The sequence below is a fragment of the Myotis brandtii genome, unplaced genomic scaffold, assembly GCF_000412655.1.
Source record: "Myotis brandtii unplaced genomic scaffold, ASM41265v1 scaffold475, whole genome shotgun sequence".
Lineage (NCBI taxonomy): Eukaryota > Metazoa > Chordata > Mammalia > Chiroptera > Vespertilionidae > Myotis > Myotis brandtii.
In genome coordinates, this window is record NW_005368148.1 from 5,419,036 (window position 1) to 5,437,169 (window position 18,134).

General features: G+C 38.0%; 2 protein-coding genes across 2 annotated transcripts in view; one reads left to right on the forward strand and one right to left on the reverse strand.

The window, feature by feature from the left end:
* Positions 1–438, reverse strand: part of HTR7 (5-hydroxytryptamine (serotonin) receptor 7, adenylate cyclase-coupled) — an 80,492-nt gene extending 80,054 nt beyond the window's left edge. The window contains exon 1 of the mRNA XM_005875961.2: positions 391–438. Coding sequence (XP_005876023.1) covers positions 391–438 — 48 coding nt within the window. The remainder of the gene's footprint in view (positions 1–390) is intronic.
* A 4,904-nt stretch (positions 439–5,342) lies between these two features.
* The window catches only part of RPP30 (ribonuclease P/MRP 30kDa subunit), a 25,109-nt gene continuing 12,317 nt past the window's right edge, over positions 5,343–18,134 (forward strand). The window contains exons 1-6 of the mRNA XM_005875951.2: positions 5,343–5,443; positions 7,933–7,988; positions 8,607–8,663; positions 9,057–9,131; positions 10,682–10,753; positions 17,487–17,576. Of these exons, the coding sequence (XP_005876013.1) occupies positions 5,362–5,443; positions 7,933–7,988; positions 8,607–8,663; positions 9,057–9,131; positions 10,682–10,753; positions 17,487–17,576 (432 nt within the window). The 5' untranslated portion in view covers positions 5,343–5,361. The remainder of the gene's footprint in view (positions 5,444–7,932; positions 7,989–8,606; positions 8,664–9,056; positions 9,132–10,681; positions 10,754–17,486; positions 17,577–18,134) is intronic.

Genomic DNA, 18,134 nt, shown 5'->3' on the forward strand with positions numbered 1-18,134 from the left:
GCCGCCCCCTTAATTAAAAAAGCATTTTCAAGCATTACACCAAGCAACAAATAGATACTTCCGTTTCCTATTTTGACCACTTATGGGAGAAAGCAATGATGGAAAAGGAGAGAGACCCGAATGGGGTAGTGGTGGAACCTCAGAAAAAGAAGAAAAGGGGCGAGGGAAAGATGCCTTCAGGTCCTAGCACCAAGGAGTTGGGGGGCGGGGGGAGGGCCTTAAACCCTTTCTGACTACCCCTCCGGGTGTCTAGAAATAGGCCTTTTAGTCGTGAAAATAGACCCTGCTGCTTTCCGTTTCAGACTTCAAAGCCTAATTGGTTGAAAGGAGGGTTAATTTTCCCAGGGCATCCTGGAAACCTTGCACATAAACGAAGAAATGACCTGTTACAATGTTCTGCTGAAGAATCCTGGAGGTGTATGTTGATCTAATGCCCATTGCCGAAAATCCCCTTGGTATTCAAACCCTGTCAGAGTGGCTGATTTTTATTATTTCTGAGACTCACTTCATTTTGTTTAAAGGTTGTATTGGAAGCCAGCAGTGATTTCTTTAGTTTAAGACTCTAAAAATAATTAAATCTTTCTTTTCTAGTTAGGCTCTAGCAGATTATAAATGAAAAGAAAAAAGAACAAATGTATTGATCTGAATGGTGAATAATACTCTCATTCTTCAAGGCAGGTATTAGCCCTATTCATCCAGAGAAGGAAACACATTTGCTATTGCCATCAAATGGTAATACATTTAAAAAAAATTTAAGTAGGAAAAATCCTTAAAAGGTGAACCAATGTTCACAGCTCTCTCAATATTATGAAAATGTCAGGGGCTCTCCTCTGCCTGGGATAAGGAGATCAATACATTGAGTCAGAGGAAGAGTAGAAGATAATATGTAAGCCACAAAGCAATGCTATTGAATACTTAAGAAAATGGATGAGGAAATTTCTTCAACCTTAGTTCATATTAAGCATAATTTCAGACAAAAGAAAACTAGTTTGTAGTCAAAAACCATTTAAGAAACCATGTGTTGACTATTCAATACAGAGAGGGAGATAGAGACCAGCAGGAATTTAATGAGTTCTCCATGATCGTTCATGACTGCATTGAAATGTCTCTGTTTTTTTGTTTTTGAGGTTTGGAATTGTCTCAAGGCCTCTTAAAATTCCCACGGTAATAAATTTTACAAAATACTTTTGACTTTTCTCATTTTTTTCCCTGGAGTAATCAGGTCAGCTTGTCTCTTTTAAATAATATTCTAGCCAGGCCAGCGTGGCTCAGTGGTTGAGCATTGACCTATGCACCAGGAGGTCATGGTTCAATTCTGGGTCAAGGCACATGCTAGAATTTTGGGCTCTATCCCCAGTGTGGGGCGTGCAGGAGGCAGCCAATCAATGATTCTCTCTCATCATTCATGTTTCTATCTCTCTCTCTCTCCCTTTCCCTTCCTCTCTGAAATCAATAAAAATATATTTTTTAAAATAAGTAAATAATGTTCCACATTAATTAATTATACGAAGAACTTGAAAAACAATAGATTTATTTTAATCTACATTCTATAAAATTTGCACCTATACTCTTACCAGCATTTTCCCAACCCACTTATATTTCATAGCAACTTCTGATGTTGTTTTGCTTTTGTTTTCCGATTGCAGGACATACAACTCACCAAATATTCAGAAAAATTCTGCTTTCAAATTTATTTCCTTTTCCATTTCCATATAGCATCAGGTTCAAACTCCCCTTTTTATAGAGCAATCACCTCTATTATATTATCCCTGGTGATGGCTGGGTGTATTTCCGAAGAGTTCTAGGATTTAATTTATAAGCTGCCACAATGTATAAACATAGTTATTGAAAATCTCAGCTTCTGCAGCATTACCTTGCTTGTGCTGAGTTTAAGTTTCATCTATCATTGTATTATTCCAAAATCCTGACAGAACAATCTGGAATTCTTTCGGTTTCCCCCTAACTTTGACTAACAAATAATCCTATCTTCATAAAAATGCTAAAATCTTGTGTATGCTTCCCCATAATTTTCTCTGAAAAAAAGCTAAAAATACAGCTTCACAAAAAGTACTCATAAAATACCTAAGCATTCATCTAAATTTGTTATTTGTTTTGCCCTTGGCTTCCTGGTGTTTTAAAATCCACATGAAGGTGTTGCTTCTTTCACCACCACCATCCCCCACCCACATGCCCACTCTTGGGCACTTATACTGGAAATAGAGAAGTATTGGCATCTAAATCAAACCATGTCTTTAGATTTTATCTCTTTTGTTTCATTTAAAAAATAGCTGATGCTTCAAAAAGTACCAAACCTTGTCTAGACTTGCATTGCTTATAACCACATTCTCATTAAATTGTCAATGAGGGCACCTGAGAATTACAGTTTTGTGATGTAATCTCCCAACAGGCAATCACCCTCTCAAAACTGCTCTGGGGGAGTCCAGAAGAGCAAATCCTACAACAAGAACTGCTTTTTATAAACTCTTCTTTTTCCCAAGTACTCATCTAGCCCATCCAAATGCATGTGCTTAATCATGTGTATAGAGAACCACACATCCCCATCTATGGGACATAAGAGAATTTCTTTTCCTATAAACCAGCATACTCTCACAATCTAGATTTACTTAAAAAACACAGGTAAAATAAAGCTTTCTGTGCCATAGGAATCAATAACTCACTAGTCAGTTAAGCATACTAATGTCATGCTGACTTGGGTTCCAGTAATTTCCAATGACAATGCAGCTGACTTCCTACAGGACTATTTTTCACTTCTCAAAAATGTTTAGATGCTCACTTTTTTACACCCCATTGCCTCACTCAACTAAACTAATTGTCTGGGTGAGAAAAGATCCCAGAATTGGATGAGAAAAGACTAGGAAAACTAGTGCTAAGATTCTTGTGTATAAACATCCGAACACGACCCTGTGGCTGCCAGTCGGGCTATAGAGCAGTAGCAGAGAAACAGAACACACATCTTAGGACTGAAATCTGTCAACAGAAATACTGGGGAGGCCTACTTCGGATAAAAGAGTCCAACAAACAGGAATTATCTCCTCCTCTGTGACAATTCCTCTCACCATAGTTAATATAATCGTTTCTCGACTCTTAAAGCATATTTTTCACATCTTTATTATTGCACTTAGTGTTGCATTATGCTTTACAGTTACATGACTGTCTTCTCTATTAGACTATAAACTTCCCAAAGGAAGGATGTTTTCTTATTCCTGCCACATACTAGGTGTTTAGTTAACATTTGTTGGGGGAGGAGGGAAGTAGTGTAGAATAATGGCCTATAAGCAAGAGTCATTCATGATTTTTAAAATAATTACTCAGCTTAAAGTGAATTGTGAGTTTTATTTTAATTTAGATAAATGTGCCTTTTAATTATGCTGCTTTTCTTTGCATTATCCCTAACTATAAAACTGTACCTTTTTTCTTTGGTTTCTTCCATTTAGAAAATTTTCATTCCCTTTACAAAATAAATATAATCTTTAAATATATGTTTTTTAAAAGATGAACAGAAAAGAGATAGATCCAAGAACATGTGTTTATTTTATAACTCAGTGTTTTGTACTACCCATTTTATGGGAAACGGTTTATGGGAAAAGGAATATAAGTGGTACATGCGCACCCCCTAGAGGGCAATCTATTCCTCAATACAAATTTCACAGAGAGAACTTCCATGGAAAGCTTAGAAAATGATTATCTTTCAGCAGTTCAAAATTCCCTCAGCATCCACTACACCTACTTGGAATATGAACTGTGTGTGTGGCATGTTTAATTACCATGACTATTATTTATGTAGTTTTTAGGTTTTGAGCTCAAAGTCATTTCTAGTTAATAGTACAATAAATTGCCTAAAGTCTTGTCACATCGTGTTTATGTTGTATAAGTCTGAAGTTAATATTGATCCCAGTAGAAGTCAGTGTTAGTCATGGTTATCAATTCTAATAAGTCAACTTTAAAATTCTCAAAATTCTTCTCCATACACAAAAATAAGTCACTTCCTAATGATGTACCATTTTAAGCAGCATTTCCAAAAAATTTAGTCAAGTCAAAATTCTCAACAATACAAATAGCTTTTATATATTTACTTGCTTATCAGCTGCAATAGAAAATTCTAGAGATAATTTAGTTTTTTAAATATACTAATTTTAAATAGTAATTTATCCTACAAGTTTTTAGCTATATTCTCAAGGTACTGACTGAGCAATAAAATTTATAGTTATTATGTTTGAAAATGCTAGCTTCTGTTTAGGACCTGTTCTTTCTCTTGCCTTCAATATGTATTCCTTGTAAATTTCTTTCAGTGAAAAGTTTTAGTTGCCTGAGCAATTTTTTTTCACTTAATATGAAGATATAAAATGCATTTGTTGAAGAAGAAAAAAACATACAAAAAAAGTACTTAGCTCACTTGCTTTGAAAATTAAGTAATAAAATACGTAGGTAAGTACGTAGCAAATTGGTTGGCCCTCTGTAAAATACTCAATGACTGTTTTCCAATTTCTCTTCCTCTTCACCTAGGCCCAGCCCTGCCATCTTGTGGTTGGAAATGTTAAGTGTGATAGAAAGCCCTGCGCTATGTCACAGCCAGCTCTGTTTGGGAAAAACAAAAACAAAAAAACAAACCCGCCCTAGCTGGTTTGGCTCAGTGGATAGAGCGTCAGCCTGTGGACTGAAGGGTACCAGGTTCGATTTCAGTCAAGGGCACGTGCCTGGGTTGCGGGCTTTATCCCCAGTGAGGGATGTGCAGGAGGCAGCCAATCAATGATTCTCTCTCATCATTGATGTTTCTATCTCTCTTTCCCTCTCCCTTCCTCTCTGAAATAAACAAAGATATATTTAAAAAAAAAAAAAAAAAAAAAAGACCGTTTGCTTTTCTCAGGCAATCTTTTTCGAAGTTTTCAGGTTAGATTCCCCCTCTTCCTGTTGAGCCTATTTTAGACAATAGTATGGACTTTACAGGTAGGAAAAAAAAGGGTTACTTATGTCTTTTTTTTTTTTTAAAGCATTTCCAGCTCTTATTAAGAGTTTCTGGTTTATTGCAGGCGCTCAATAAATGCTCGCAATTATTTCGTAAGAATTACTTTCTACCATGTAATAGGAGGAATGGTAGGAGTTGTGAACACCTCTGGGGGGAAAGCAAACTTTCTCATTCAGAATAACACAAAGGAGTGAAGTGAGGTGGTTGGTTTCGACACACTAATTTTTGCTGGTACTTGAAAGCGAAGCAAATGCCTGGGAACTTACAATCAACTGAAGGGAGGGTCCAGATGCTTGAGTAAACTACAAATCCCAGCATGCCTTGGGGGCGGGCCCAGTGCCTGCGCAGATCACGCGGGGCCGTCATGTGACTCCAGCATGGCGGTGTTTGCAGATTTGGACCTGCGAGCGGGCTCGGACCTGAAGGCGCTGCGCGGGCTCGTGGAGAACGCCGCTCACCGTGAGTCGCCTTGGCTTCGCGGGCCGCAGTGCCTGCCCAGCCTCGCCGGCCCCCAGACAGTCGGGCCATGTTCTGGAAGGACTCGGCAAGGCCGGGCCTCCGGGTCTCTGGGATGTCCCTAGAAGCCGATGCCCACCGCCGTGTTGTTTGGATCCCTAACGCGGGAAATTCGAAGGCGCGGGGAGCTGTTATCCAGTCTAGTTCCTCCTTTAATGCAAATTGAGAAAACTGAGGCCATGAGAAGGTGGAGGATTTGCATAGGGCCCCACAGCTGATGGAATGTAGAAGCCCGGGCTTCCAAGTGTAATCGACACCAGTGCTCTTAATGTCACACCCCTTGTCTGCCTTTCACGACTGGGTCGGAGCAAACGCGTGAGCAGTGCATGGGCTCGGAGAAGCGGGGGGGAACAGGGGGCTGCGAGGGTTGGAATAATATTTGTAGAAAGGGTAGGTAGGAGAGGATATATTGGGGGTAGGGGGTAGCAGCATGGCCAGAACGCTGGATTCATATTTGAATCCAAGGAAGCGAAAGCCCTGAGAGAGAAGAACCTGTTTTAATTTTTGAAACTAATCATGACTGCTATTTTCTTCCTTAGATGTGGGGAAAGAAGGGTTTACAAATGAAGAGGTTTCTGCAGGATTCCTCAGTTCTCAGCCCTGTGAGAGCTGGTCATGATACTTTTCAGAGGGTAGTGCTGGATAAAGCCAGCCTTTGGCAAAGTGGGTTACACCGTTTCTTCTTGTCCTTTTGTCTTTCCATTGCAGCCAGTAATTAGCATTGTCTCTCTGAGAATCCTTTCCTCTCCAGTAAAAGGAAGCCGATGGACGTGATGATCTGGGCCGTTTAACGCTACTATTTGGTGGTGGTTTCTTTAAAATCAAATTTTCTGGGTGTAGTTTGTATTACTTCTTCAATTAACCTTTTCCAGATGCTTTTTCCTTAGTAACTGAATCATGATACATAGAGAGCGGCCATGTCTTTCTATTCATTCTTTTATTTCTTGTGCTCAGCACAGTCACTCAGCAGCCCTGGCAGATAGTGATTACTCACTTATTGCTTATGGAATAAGTTAATAAGCCGTACACCTTTTTAAAAATACAGAAAACGACGACTTGTTTAGAAAATTGCCTCAATTTCAAATATCCTTGAAGGAGATATGGTAAAGTGTCTATACATTGTTACCCAATGTGTATAATTAAAATTAAATGAAACATGACAGAAAGTCACCCCAATTTTAGTTAAAGATAAAGGAATGCTATTTGGTGAGTGGCAATTTTCAAAGAATAAAGAAGACAGATCCCTGGTTCTTAGTTTATGATGTGATGTAAGAAACCAATAATCTTCAGAAATAAGTTATATAAATAGAAGTTACACCAGAGATATTGGGAAAGTAATCCTAAGATGCCAGATGGGTCGTCTAGGAAAAGTTTGTGGAGAAATTGAATCTAGTTGACATTTCTGAAGGACAGTAGGGATATTGTTTAGTGGCCAAAAGGTTTCCCGAGTGGGCATAACAAGAAAACGTAGAGCAGACTTTGGAGTATGGTAAAGAAGAATGGTGCTGGGGTGTGTTGATGGGGCTTGGTTGATTTGATTGAATGAAAAGTGAAGCACAAAGTACTGGAAGTTTCTTTTATCTTCTGGTTTTTCTGTATTCTCAACACTTAGCAAACGGCCTGTCATGTAATGGATACTCAATGTTTGCGTGAGGAAGGAAAGAAGGAAGTTGGACAAATTGATGAAAGGGGGCCCACTATTTTGGCATTAATATGCATTATATTTTCATATCCTGTCATTACCCCCCCCAACCCCCGTTGGTGTTAAAATAACCTGAAAATATGATTTAGACATATTTTTGGTAGTTAAATGCCCAGAACAGTGCTCTGTGTTGAGGCTGATAGTGCAAGGCCCTGGCCTCAAAGAGTTCCCAGTCTTGATGGTGGAGAGCTCCAAAAGAGAAGTGGACAGTGGTGTGAGGGCATCATTAGTCCATTTCCCCTCAGGAAAAGGGCCTCAAAAGGAAGTAATAAGGCTAAAAAGCAAATAAAATGAGTGGGAGTAAAGGTGGGGCTGAAAAAGTATAAAGTTAGTGGGATGAAATGAAAAAAGGAATATGAAAGAGAATGATAGATGGAGAGGAGACACACAAAGTTAAGGGTGTTTAGTTTCATGCTAATAATATGTCACATAGGTCAAATAAAGCCTTAACTAAGTGCCAGGCACAATTCTAAAACACTCTGCGTGTATTATCTTATTTAATCCTCATGACGTGTATGTTAAGTTCTTTTATTATCACCATTTTGACCGACGAAGAATCTGAAACTTGTAGTAAGTGGTAATGCTTAGATCTGAAAGCAGGCAGTCTGACACCAGAGCCCATACCCATACCACTCTGCAAACTTCCTCCTAGTCTTGACATCTAGAAGAGGGATGGGACTATGGGTAAAGGTGGTTATATTTAAGAATAATGTTCCATTTTTCTTTTCAGTTGGCTATTCAGTTGTTGCCATCAATCACGTTGTTGAATTTAAGGAAAAGAAACAGGTAAAATAAAATTTCTGAAGTTAATAATAACCAGTTTTTATAATTATTTATATTTATATTGGTAATATGGAGCCTACAGATAAGTATATTTTCTTGCAATTTTAAAAAATGCATTCTCTGTGCACTATTCTTATTTTATAATAGTTGAGTTGATGCATATTTGTGCAAATGATAATTTTTTTGTGACATAATAGACATGCTCTGAGGAGTCTTAAAGTTGATTTGATGTTAAGTCACTCAATAGTCTTTTTTAAAAAAAGTGCATTGTTATTGACTGACTATAATCACAATATTTGATTTTTTAACTCTTTAACATAAACATACTGGTAAATGTGTATATTTTTCTTTAGGCCAGCAACTGTAGCTTACAGATTATTTTAGTCTAAAAACTACTTTTCATCCTTCCCGTCCATTGATGTTTACAGTTGCTTCTCTGCGCCTCCACTTTCTTTAATTTTTTTTAAGAAAAAAGCTAATTTAGTGTTTCTGAATACCAGAAATTAGCTTTTTTACTTCTTTTCTTAAATTATCTTTCCTGCAAACCCCTAGTAAGTTTTCCATTATGCTTTGTCCCATTAACATGTATAATCTAGGGTAACTGTTTATTATTTGTTGTAGGAAATTGAAAAACCAGTCGCTGTTTCAGAACTCTTTACAACTTTGCCAATTGTACAGGTAGGTGTTCTGTTGTTTAAGAAGCATAAAACCTATTCTTTCGATGCAGACACGCCCAGTGATAGGTATGGTTCTCTACCCTGCGATGCCCCTTCCTCTGCTTACCAGCCTTACCTTTCCATCAGGACCAGCTCTTCTGTGAAACTCTCCCTTACTATCAATTCCATACTTCTCGGTGATCTTCTTTCCTGAAGTCCTACAACCTTTAAGTTATCTCATTATGTAGCTTAACATACATCTTTTTTCTCTAGCTGTAATATAAATTCCTTGAGCATGAAGGCTGGGTTTTACTGCCCTATTGCTGGTGTCTTTTTAATGAATGCCTCCACTGGTAAAGAGGAAAATCAGTCATTTGTATTCTCTGCTTTTCTGATGGTATGTTTTTGATTATAGGGAAAATCAAGACCAATAAAAATTTTAACTAGACTGACAATTATTGTTTCGGATCCATCTCACTGCAATGTTTTGGTAAGTTAATTACTTCTCTCATTTTGGACTTGTAAGTTGATTGATTTATGTTGAAAGTGTTGCTTTTCAACTTCACCCGTTCTTACACCCCCTCCCCTGTGCATGACACCTGCATGCTGTCCCCATCCTCAGAATTCACATAATATAACAATCTCTTCTACTCATGGCACATGTACAGGACTACCACAATCTATGAGTCCTTGGGCAATTGTTAGTCATTGAGCTCACATGAACCAGACATACGGTGGTGCTAGGGATATTGCTGTGAATAATACAGACACAATCCTTTTAAATCTGTAAGAAATAGCTAAAAAGGTGGCGGTAGTAAATAAAGAATGCTCTGGAGGACAGTTTGAGGAAGTTGATGTTCAAACTGGGGCCAGAAAAATCAGTAAGTGTTACATAGATGTTGAGTGGGGGAGAGAGTGTTCTCAGAGACAGGAGGGATTATGCAAAGGCCCTGAAGCCAAGGAAAACATGGTGTGTTCTGGGAACTGGAACACCACCACTAGGATTGAGCCTACTAAGCTGGCTAACCTGAGATGAGGTTAGGGAGGTTGGTCTGGATGAGCAGATCTTAGCCAAGGGAGGTTTGCATTATAGAAGAATGGATCAGAGGGGGTTAAGGGGATTTGAGAAGCATCCAGGTGGGCGGATTGATGGGATTTGGTGGTTAATTGGATTTAGCATGATGACGCCTTAGTGTGGCCTGAGCAGCCAGTTAAGTAGCTGGTGGTACCTTTTGCTGAGACAGGACATACAAAGAAAAGCAGGTTTGAGGGCATGGCGTTAGGGACATGGTGGGTTATTGTAAAAGTTCCAATGGAGCCTATCAGATGGCAGTTAGAAAGGCATGGCCCTTAGAAGAGTGATCTTAATAATAGATTATGACTTGGAAGTGGTCACCCTGTAGAGAATAATTTAATTCATGGGAGTGGATGAGACTCCCTGGTCCAAGTGTGAGGTGGGAAGAGAAGGTCTAGGACAGTCCTGAGGAATTTCAGCTTTTAACGGGAGGAAGATAAGCTAGGATAAGCTGTTTTTAACTGATATACTTGTCTCATTCTGTCCTTGGTTTCTCAGGTATTTTCCTGCCCATCTAGCAGTTTAATTTTTATTTAACAGTATTCTCATTGTGAACCTAAATGCCTCACACTGAGTCAAGTGTATTATCTCCCAACAAAATTGTGAATTCCCTGAAGGGCAGACATATGCCTTAAATGATTCTGTACCCCTAGTGTCCTTCACACAACAGGCTCTAGTCAGTGTCTGACAAACTCCACTAGTTTATGAAAGCAGAGGCTATCTAATTTGATTTTTGTATTGCAAACACAATGTTTGATACAAGTGTAACAGTGTAGGAAGGAAGGTAGAAGGTTGGTGGAATGGATGTTGGTATCTAAATTCTCACGTGCTTAGAAAGTCTTCTCTGCCAACATACAAAGCAAAGCAAAACTGTCAGCGGCATGTTAGGTGTGCAGCCAACCCACAGGCAGAATCCCATGGGTATTGTTTTTGTTACTGTATGACAACATTCTTTTTATTACTAGAGAGCAACTTCTTCGAGGGTCCGGCTGTATGATATTGTTGCAGTTTTCCCAAAGACAGAAAAACTTTTTCATGTAAGTAACAGATTAAGTAAAAGAAAATAGTGTTTATTATTTTTTAAAAGAAGTCTTCATTATTATGCCTTTGTAGATGATCTGTTTTGCCCTATCTGGAAACTTTGAATTTTTCATTTACGGTTCTGGAATTTCACAGGATATATTTAGGTGGCATGTGTTTTGTTTTGTTTCGTTTTGTTTTGTTTTGTTTTGTTCATCCTGCTAGACATTTGATGGGCTCAGATTTGAACAGCCCATCAAGTTTTCTTCTGTTTCTTTATCTCTGCTTCATTCACTCATTAGAAACTTCTATTAGTAAATGTTAGTCTCACTCTTTGTAGTTCTAAAAATCACTTCAATTTCTGCCCTTCTTACTCGTTGCTGCTGCCTGTTAGGGAAAAAAGGCATAAGGTTCTACTGTGGCGTGAAAACTCCCACTTGTCTGATCTTTCTCCTTTGCATGCTGAGAGGTGTGGCCCATATGCCAGCAGGATCACGTCAGGCATCGGTCTTCTAGAAATTCTCCACAGTCAGCCACCTGCTGATCCTGTCCTCCTCCTGATCTGAGAGCCTTTGTGAATGTAATTCCTTTTGTACTTTTAAAATTGCTATATCTGTGATTGTTTTCAGGAGGGAAAGTTATATAACAAGGTATGGTCATTTTTATCAATTTAAGACAGAACATACTGGACATTTTAAATGATTACAGAAAAGGAAAAAAAAAATCACCTGTAATATAGTTTTTCAGTAATATGTTTTACATTGTAAAATGAGCTATAGATACTTTTAAAAAGTTCTGAATGTTGTCTTTAGGTTCCAAAAAGTATCCATCTGCAAAACGTATATCCACCAAAGGTATATTGCAGGGGGGAAAAAAAGTACTGGTTTCGATGTTTTAATTTTACAGCATAGTTCATTTCTAAGCAAAGTCTGTTCTAAAATTATAGGAAGATTTTGCCTAAGTTTATCCAGTAGATGGAGCTGTTGACAAAGAAGACTTACCTGTGGTAAATTTAGTTTTCCAGGCTTACTATCAATTCTTTTTTTTTAATCAATTCTTAAATGTGTATATTATTGTAGAGGAACAGCACAACTTATCTATAAATAACTTTGTTTTTGATGACTCCTTTCTTAAAATGTTCAATTATAATAGTTTTCAATTTTGTTTCAGAAAAAGAGGTCAGTAAAGGGGAGTGGTACATATTCATCAGAGACCCCTGTGGAACTTTTTAAAATCAGGGTGCTCAGCCCCCACCACTGTAGATTCTGATCCAGTAGGTTTGGGATTGAGTTTGGTATCTGTTTGTTTCAAGTTCCACAGGAGATTCTGATTAATTGATGGAACCATGGTAGGTATAAGGACTGTGGGCAGTTCCCAAATTTGTTAAATAGTAACTTAGTTTTGTTATTAAATAACAATTCAGTTGTGTTGTACACTAAAAGCTGGTAATATACCCAATTTGTACTACTTTTTTTTCAAAATTGATTTAGAAATGTAAGCATATAACTTACATTTCCATAGCCATTTACTGGTGATTAGAGAAACAGAACCCTTAAAACATGACAGTATGGCTGGAAGACATACATTTATATTACCTTCAAAAGACTTTTACATATTTTTTTTACCTTTAATACAACACTCCTGAGGGATAATTGGGACACATATTTGTTACTCTCCCCATTTTATAGGAGAGAAAACTGAGGCTCGGACTAAGTGATTTGCTCTAAATCTCAGGTAGTATGTAGTAGAGCTAGGGCTTTAGGTTTTAGAATACATTATAATTCTGTACAGCAATTTTATCTTAGTTGTTTATCATATTACTTATTTTTCTCAGACTATTCAAAAAGTGAATTTAAAAGCGTAATATATGTTTGATGATGGTGAGTGAAACAAGTATTCTAGAAGAGGGAAGAAAGCTACAAATAATTTACGCAGTATTTGTTTGAATTTGATTATACAGATATACTAAAAACGTTACATAAAAACCGTTTTTAAAATTGGAACAACTTCCTCTGATGTGTCCAAATCTTACCCATTCTCTAAGACAATTCAAGTTGGGGCTCTCCTTGTTTTTTATAGACAATCAATTTTTAAAAGCTTTTTAAAGTCTTTCATGGTCTGGAATCAGGACAAATGCAAGCAGTTGTTGTTTAAGAGGTTGTATCCTATAATTGATTCCATTTGTTTGGTTTGGAAGTTGATTAATTTAAAAGGTGTAGATATAATCTAAAACTAAGGTCTCTAAGATAATCATAACACACATATGTTAACAATTAGTAGTATAAAATCTAACCACCTTAATAGCATTGGGAATTCCCAGGGCTTCTTGGGATGGGGGAGGGAATGTAGCAGAGAGTTTCAGAGAACTTCAGGAGCTTCTGAGTTCCTTATTCCCATTTAAAGATTTAGGTTGAGGTGAATTCAGGTTATTTAGTCTAGTTGTCTACAAACTATTTAGATTGTGCACCCTATCAATTCTAATAAGCATTGAGGCTGCATCCCCAATATATGTATGTTTCTTTTCTTTTTCTTTTTAAATATATTTTATTGATTTTTTACAGAGAGGAAGGGAGAGAGATAGAGAGCCAGAAACATCGACGAGAGAGAAACATCGATCAGCTGCCTTCCGCACATCCCCCACTGGGGATGTGCCCGCAACCCAGGCACATGCCCTTGACCCGAATCGAACCCGGGACCCTTCAGTCCACAGGCCAACGCTCTATCCACTGAGCCAAACCGGTTAGGGCATATGTTTATTTTCTTATAAATTATTTGCATACTTCATTATAACAGTGTGCTGTAAAAGGTAACATACACACAAAACAAGTTTTAAGAGAGTGAATTAAAAAATAGATGGAAATAAAAGTTCTATTTGCTTCCTGCTTCCAAAATCCATGCCTACTTCCCTTTAAAAACTACTGTTGTAGAGTATGCTACCAGTACCTCTGGCTCTTGAAACGGGTTATTTTTCAGGACAGTCCTTATGGCTCCCCCAGCTTCAAAATTGCTGGGGATATTTGTTAAAATGAGGATGCTTTGGCCCTACTTCTGAATTTATCACTGGGAGTGGGACCTGGTAATCTTTTTTTAAATATATATATTTTTATTGATTTAGAGGAGAAAGGGAAATGAATAGAAACATCAATGATGAGAATCATTGATTGGCTGCCTCCTGCACGCCCCCTAGTGGGGATCAAGCCGCAACCCAGACATGTGCCCTGACTGGGAATCCAACTGTGACCTCCTGGTTCATAGGTTGACGCTCATATGGGAGACTCAAATCCATTCTTTAGAAAAGTGCACCAGTGTGGGGCATGCAGGAGGCACCTCAAACTTAAAATGTCTCAAACTGAATTCTTTTGCTACTTAGCTTTCTATTAATCCAAATGTTCACTTGATACATTTAGATAACCATAAAATAAAAGCATTGTTCACATTAAAGTACTTTCTAAATCATTAAAGAAGATTAAATCATGTACAAATAATATTTATGTTTAAAAATCTTATTATAGTGGTTTTGGCAGGTTGTATATGAATTCATATCAGTTCTTTTTCTTTGGCCAAGGTCTCCTATGAGGACTTAAGGAAAGAATATTCTTGAAAATGCACATATATATGCAAACATTTTTTATTTTATAAAACAAGGAGAACAGAAGGATAGGGATTCATAGTTCTCCCCAACTCCCTTTTATGGATGTCAGGGTAGTACATCTTGGATTAATAGAATGCTAAATAGCAAAAGAATTCAATTTGAGACATTTTAAGTTTGAGGTGTCAAAGGGAACCAAGTAGAACTGGCCTTTTACTGAAAGTTTATTAAAATGCATGTACTTAAACCAACACGGGATAGTTTTTAATTAGCCAGTTATATAGAAGAAGGAGCCCTAACCGGTTTGGCTCAGTGGATAGAGCATCGGCCTGTGGACTCAAGGGTCCTGGGTTCGATTCCGGTCAAGGGCATGTACCTTGGTTGCGGGCACATCTCCAGTGGGGAGTGTGCAGGAGGCAGCTGATCAATGTTTCTCTCTCATCGATGTTTCTAACTCTCTATCCCTCTCCCTTCCTCTCTATAAAAAATCAATAACATATATTTTTTTTTAAAAAGGAGAAAATGACCAATACATAAATAATAAGTAGGCTAATTTAGCTTTGGTCAGGGGAAGAATATTCAGCAGACTTAAACATAAATGAATCAGCTTTTTTTTAGTGAAAAATAATTTCTGTTCATGATAATAACTTCAAACAGTACAAATAGATAAGCATTGGAAAGTACACTTTTCTCCCACCTAAAATTTCCTCTCCCTTTTCTCCTGAGGCAAGCACTGCTAACAGTTCTATGTCTTCTCAGAAATATTATTTACCTAATCCTTCCTTCATTCCTCTCTCTTCCCTCCTTCCTTTCTTCTTATATAACACCATGCTTTTTTTTTCACCTAACAGTATATCTTGGAGATGGTCCCTGATGACAATTAGAGATATACCTCTTCCTTTTTAGGAGTCAGCGTATTCCATTGTAAAAAGGGACTATATATAATTTATTGAAATGAAATTGATACATGATTAATTGCATCTAGTCTTTTGTGATTGGTGTTTGCAGTGACTATCAATATCCCTGAGCATTTGTAGAGTACATTGCTATAGAATATATTTCTAGAGCCTATAGGATACATTCCTGTAGGTGAAGTTGATGGTGTATGCACTTACTAGTAAAATTTTGATACCTATTGCTAAAGTACTTTTTAAGACTCTGTACTGAAGTAAGGATCCTGTGAGTACCTGTTTATTCATTCTTGTGTTAGCAGTGTATTCCTGAACATTTTTATCTTTGCCATTGTTACTACTAAAAAATGGTGAGCAGCTGAACTTGTATTATCTACTATTCAGAGCTTTTCTTCATTCATTCTTATTAAATTTTCAATGACTCTTTTATGAGTTGGGCAGCTGTAGCAGTTGGGATGGGGCAGATTCTTAATGAGCCAAGTGTTTTTGCCAAAACAGCACTATTTCCCAGGCTTACTGAGTTACTAGGACTGTCTTAAAGCCAGGGAGTCTGGGTGGGGGTAGAAGTGACCCCCTCTTTACTCCTCTTCCTTACTCCGTCCTTTCCCTTGGTCTCTGCCCCTGATATTGGTTTGTTAGCATAGCCACCTGGCAGTGTGAATTTGTTCATGGATTCTGTATATACCAAAACTGTGAGTGTGTCTTATGTTTAATACAGTTCAAAACAGCCAGTTCTTTTTATCACTGTAAATCAAATAATGGAAAATCAGAGCCAGATATTCATCTTCTAGCAGTGTCTTTTGGCTTGTACTCTTAAACTAGTAACCTTTCCTCAAATTTATTTTCCTTCCGTCCTGATTTTCTTATCTGTTTATTTCATCTTGCATGCAGCTTTTGTAAGCACTTTCAAATCTCTTTTGGAGTATTGATCAACAAATGATAGCAAAAATTAGAAGAAAGGAAAGGGAAATTAAATCTGAAAAATGCATTCAGTATCATTTGACTTGTAACAGCTCTGTGTTGACCATTTATGAAGATTGTTTTCATTAGTATTTGAACAAAATACCACTGGTAGTGTCATGTTCGTGTTTTTTCAGCCGTTCAATAGACAAGTAGGAACCACAGGCCTGAAACAATTCCTAGCACAAAAATAAATGATTTACGGGAAAAGTGGAGCATTTGGCCTTTTTTTTTTTTTATTTCAGTTAGTTTTCCTTTTCTAGAACAATCTATACTTCCACAAATGGAACCTCTCTTAGCAGCCCATCCTTATGTAGCAGACCATGAGTCAAAGGGTCTGTAGGCCCTGTCTGTTTAAGGTCTGTGGACATATCACACTGCTTCAGCCAGATTACAGTTAAACCGTTCAAGCCAAACTTGCAGGAATGGCTGACCATTGCCTTTGTATTTCAACGCAGAGCCATCATAACACCTTTAGAGTGAGCAATGTCTATTTATATTTCTTTATATCAGCATTGACCTCATTCCTATTCTTAACGTGCCAATTTTTCTTTTGCCTTTCTCTTTGGTCTCCTTCGTTCTCTTAGCTAAAAGTTTAGCATATTTTGCAGCCTCTTCCTTATTATTATTATTATTTTTATTTATTTATTTATTTTTTAGTACATTGTTTCTTCAGAGCAATACACTGATGCTTGTGTAGCAATACGCTGAATCTCGGGTGCTTTGGTCCAAGGTTTCTTACCTTCTTTATGTAGGGGCTTTCTCACACATTTATGCAGACATCATCATCTTTTGAGAAATTTTGTAGTTTGTGGATTCTGCTCTTCTTATGGTCCCCAGATGACAAGGCACAGTATCAGTGAGACCAGCAATATCTTTTTTTACAGTGACCTAGTTGAGAACACTGAGATTGGCATCCACAATGCAACCCCGAACAGATTTGTGCTTTCTCTCTCCAGTCCTCCTTGGTGTATAACAGGAATGCCTTACTCAGTAGCAGGTGGATACGGCAATGGGTCAAGACTCCCTGCTTCATGAGGAAACCTTGTTTGTTGCTCTCACCACTGATTCAAACCACATACCCCTTCTTTCATTTTTCACCCAGAGCATCAGCAAAAACTTCTGTGGCCATGCGCTTCTCACAAAAGGTAGACGTTTGCATTCCTCGTCCATTTCAGTGAGTCCCTGGCAGCCAGTGGCTGGGAAAGAGGTGTTCACCTTCACCCTGAAGCAGCTGCCCACCTCCAAGGAGCCACAGAAAAGAGCTTACCTGCTTTTTCTTCTTGACAGGTTGCTTGTACACATCTAGATGTGGATTTAGTCTGCATAACTGTAACAGAGAAACTACCATTTTACTTCAAAAGACCCCCTATTAATGTGGTAAGTGTTATACTTTCTTTTCTATACTTGAATCTGTAGAAACTTAGATTAACAAACTGGACAAGGAGCAGAAGAAACCAGTGCTCTTAGATGAAGAAAAACAAAGGCTAGGTGATAAATAAGCATTTTTTTGTTGTTGTTGTTGTTAATCCTCACCAAAGATATTTTGCCATTTATTTGTAGAGAGAGTGGAAGGGAGGGGGGAGACAGAGAGAAACATTGATGTGAGAGAGACACATCGATTGGTAGCTTCCCACACGTGCACCCAACCAGGGCTGGGTATCGAGCCTGCAACCAAGGTTCCTGCTATTGACCGGAATCGAACCTGGGACCCTTTAGTCCACGGGCCAATGCCTCTATCCACTGAGCCAAATCAGCTAGGGCTAAATAAGCATTTTTAAAATATATATATATTTTTTATTGATTTCAGAGAGGAAGGGAGAGGGAGAGAGAGATAGAAACATCAATGATGAGAGAGAATCATTGATTGGCTGCCTCCTGCATGCCCCCTACTGGGGATCAAGCCTGCAACCTGGGCATGTGCCCCTGACTGGAATC